Source organism: Echinops telfairi, unplaced genomic scaffold (genome assembly GCF_000313985.2).
Source record: "Echinops telfairi isolate 266 unplaced genomic scaffold, ASM31398v2 ScPeMD7_2291;HRSCAF=2852, whole genome shotgun sequence".
Classification (NCBI taxonomy): domain Eukaryota; kingdom Metazoa; phylum Chordata; class Mammalia; order Afrosoricida; family Tenrecidae; genus Echinops; species Echinops telfairi.
The window spans coordinates 19,952,532-19,956,126 of NW_022106189.1; the positions used below are offsets into that span (position 1 = coordinate 19,952,532).

At 55.9% G+C, this 3,595-nt stretch overlaps 1 protein-coding gene and 1 pseudogene across 3 annotated transcripts in view; one reads left to right on the top strand and one right to left on the bottom strand.

Moving 5' to 3' along the window:
- Positions 1-632: 632 nt before the first annotated feature.
- On the bottom strand, positions 633-3,416 carry LOC115870725 (annotated as a pseudogene).
- The window catches only part of HERPUD1 (homocysteine inducible ER protein with ubiquitin like domain 1), an 11,519-nt gene continuing 11,287 nt past the window's right edge, over positions 3,364-3,595 (top strand). The window contains exon 1 of one of the 3 annotated variants that reach the window (XM_030886560.2): positions 3,364-3,567. In XM_030886560.2, the coding sequence (XP_030742420.1) occupies positions 3,415-3,567 (153 nt within the window). In that variant the 5' untranslated portion in view covers positions 3,364-3,414. The remainder of the gene's footprint in view (positions 3,568-3,595) is intronic. The other 2 variants (XM_004704653.2, XM_004704652.2) reach the window with 2 other exon arrangements.

Sequence of the window (3,595 nt, forward strand, 5' to 3'; positions counted from 1 at the left end):
TCAGCAGGCTGGGGAACGCCAGCAGGCCAGGTAGTTGGTTGGTGGGCACCTCTGGGTTGATGTGGTAGTCACCTAATTTGATGACAATTTAAGGATTAAGAGTGTAGGGGTGGAGTCTAGGCTGTCAATCTGGAGATAGTCAAGGAGATTTCTGTGGGCATGGCCTTCTCCTGAGAATTCTGGGAAATCTGGTACTTCCTCGTTGGAGGTGGAAGACACCTCTCTCTCTCTGCTACTCACTGGGAGACATTGCAGAAGACAAGACACATGGACGCAACCAGACTTCGGAAGCTTGAGAAGCCACAGAGAGACCCCTGCCAGCACCGAGAGGCTTACAACGCCACTGGACCCAAAGACTTTCTACCCACTGACTTGTGATCATCCTGCATTTGGCTTCATTGCATGTGTTTCGTGAGTCTGAAGATTTATAGATTGGTATCAGACATATGGGATAATATTGGAATTATGGACCTGATCTGGACTGGGATGTTTTCTCCATGTTCAATTGCTCTTATATATAAATCTCTTTCTTATACACATATGCGTGTCCATGGATTTGTTTCTCTAGTCTACCCAGACTAACACAGTGGAGCAGTTGGAGGGTTCTGGTGTTTGAGGCCCTGTCAAAGACTTCACAAGTCACCTGCCAGGAAGGTCAGCAGGTAGCAGCTGACATACCTCTCAGAGATGACAGGAGAGCAGCCAAGGACCCACCGGGATTTGGGCAGGACCTTGCGGTCTGGAGAGCAGCAGTACAGGACCAGGGCCAGTCCTGAGCCACACTAAGGCAGACCAGAAAGACCAGGGGTCCCGCCACTCAGCTCCCACCTCTCTGTGCCTGAGTCTAGATCTGTGCCATCTGAGCTTTGTAGGGTGTACTGGCGTGGCAGGCAGCTGCGCAGGGGCTGGGCATGGATGTGCAGGGCACGGTAGAATTCCGGCAGTCCCATTCACTGCTCCGTTGCAGGTGACTCAGGTGGTGCACAGTCATACCCATAGAGCTGCCTTGGGGTTCCAGAACTTTTCACCCTCTTTGTGGGTGAGAATCTGTGGGCTTTAGTGGTTCAGCTGCAGGATGATCTTGTCCACCTGCTGCTCATGTAGATGTCCATGGCCCATCAAGAAAGGTGTGTCCTGGGCCAGGTGGTCACAGTATCTGACATGGCAGCAATCGCTTTGCCTAGCTCCGAGTTCTGGGACTGTCTGCCTGGTCACCTGTGGCTGTAATTATCCTGCCCTGCGGGCAGAGGTTCCTTGCCAAAGACCCGCCCCCACCCTCACTCTCACCTCCACCTGCATTTATTACTGTGCTGCCTGGGACCCACGCCCGGCCATTCCAATTAGAGGAACATTGATTCCCTTCTATCCAGCTTTTGAGGAATCCCCTCCCGCTCTCTCTGCTCATTCATCCCACAGAGAGTATGAGACCTTGCGGGTGTTTGGTATTTGTTTTTGTCCTGTCTTCTCACAACAAAAAGCCCCTCCAGACCTTATCCCGGTCAGGTCTCGGAGCACAAGGTCAGGCGTTATTTATCATTCTATTCCTGGCACATCTGTTGACTTGAATGTAATGGTTTTCTAACCAAGCAAGACACAGAATCACTAATGTCCTTTAAGAGCTGCCTCCTCAGGGGCTAACAGGAGGGAGTCACAGAAATTGGGGAGCTTTTTCCCCCCCCGAGCTGCTGCGTGGAAACCCTTGAGCTGTCTTCCGGGGGTCCTAGTGTTGGTCACTGTGGGCATGAGGAGGCCAGGCTGGGTGGTATACCTCATAACCCCAGGAACTGTTGTCTCCTGTTGGCTGTCCCCTTAGGGGGCCCCTGCTGATCTTATCTGGCTTTGCCCCATTTGGTTAGCTTTCAATGAGAGGCTAGACCAGCTCGTAACCCGTCTGTCTTGTCCATCTGGTTGTATGAACAGGACTGGCTATGGAATTCGTGAGACACAGGCAAGAAGAAAACGCAGGCTTACTAAGTTTATTAAGAAGTTTAAGACCGTGACAGCCCAGCACTAAACCAGGGTGGAATCCTATACAGCCGCACAAGGCCCACCCACTGAAAAAGGGCAGGGCCTTGCTCAGCTTAGAAAAACCAACCAAGAGAGCTCAGGGCAATTTCTCCTCCAAGCCCTCTTCCCTCTCTTAGTACAAAGACAGCTGAGCGAGAAATCACCCCATGTTCTATTTTTATTCAAGCCTCCAGGTTCCTCCTGCTGCCTCCTCGCCTTCCTAGGCCAAGGCTTGACTCCTGAGAAAACACACCTGCAAAAACAGACTTCCCAACAGGGCAGGGTCAAGGTTGAGGACAGTGCAGTGTCGGCTTTCTTTATCAAGACTTCCCCTGCCCCCTATGAAGGGGCATGAGGGGGTGCCTATGAGAGAGAGGTTGTTGGGCGCACATTTGAGGAGACAATGCACCCACTACAAGGAACCAATCTCCTGCTTGCCATTCATAAGAAGGATGCTGCCCCCACCCCCCACCCGGACTGAAGGGTGTCATGTTTATAAACAAACACACATGCTGCCATCGAGTCAGTGCTGACTTATGGTGACCCCATGTGCGTTTCCAAAACTTTTCACTGTTTATGGGAGTAGAAAGCAGTCTTTCTCCCCAGAGAGGCGGGTGGTTTCAAACTGCCGACCATGCAGATCGCAGCCCAACGTGTAACCACGACACCAGCAGGGCTCCTTGTAGACCCAGAGGTTATACATAAATTGACAACAGCGCTTTGGATGGCTTCACCCTTGCTCAGGGGCCCAGAGAGGCTCCCTAGTGCCTTCCGGGACCTTTGACTGAGCAATCAAGGCTCTTCAGGGAGGGGTCACGGGACGGATCGCGAGCGGAGGCAGCAAAGCTAAAGGTCTCCGGCTCCGGGACCACTGGAGAAATGAAAAGGGACATTGGCCTTGGTCCTGGGTCAAAAAGGGTGGGTGGGGGCTGCTTTGTGAGGAAACAATTTGCAGAGGCTGAGGCTGGGGGCCAAACGGGCTGGCTCTCCTTAAAACGTCTCGGGCAACCTGAGCCAGGAAGCCCGCCAGTCGCCCCCGCGCCCAGCGCCCCGCGCCCCGCGAGCAACGCATCCAATCATGGCCGCCGAAGCCCAGCTTCCGGGCTGCAGCCACGCCTCCCGGTGACGCAACGGCAGCGGGTTGCATCAGCCCACGCCCACGTCTCTAGCCCCGCCCCGACCGGGCGCCGATTGGTCCACGTTAGGGCCGTGGCCTCCCCGCCAGCCAATAGGCGTCAGCCACAGGGGGTTCCGTCCGCAGAGCCCGGTCACGGGGCAGGTATAAAGGGCTCCCGAGGCTGGGCGCGCCACCCCCGAGAGGTCCGCTGTCGTTGCGGAGGCTGCGGGCGGCCGTGGCGCCGTGGGCCTGGCATCTGGGAGCGCAGCGGAGCCCACCGCGCAGGCGACATGGAGCCGGACGCCCAGCCCGAGCTGGAGCCGGTCACGCTCCTGGTGAAGAGCCCCAACCAGCGCCACCGCGACTTGGAGCTGAGCTGTGACCGCAGCTGGAGCGTGGGCCACCTCAAAGCCCACCTGAGCCGCGTCTACCCCGAGCGCCCGGTGAGCGGGGCCCCTGGCTGTCACCCCC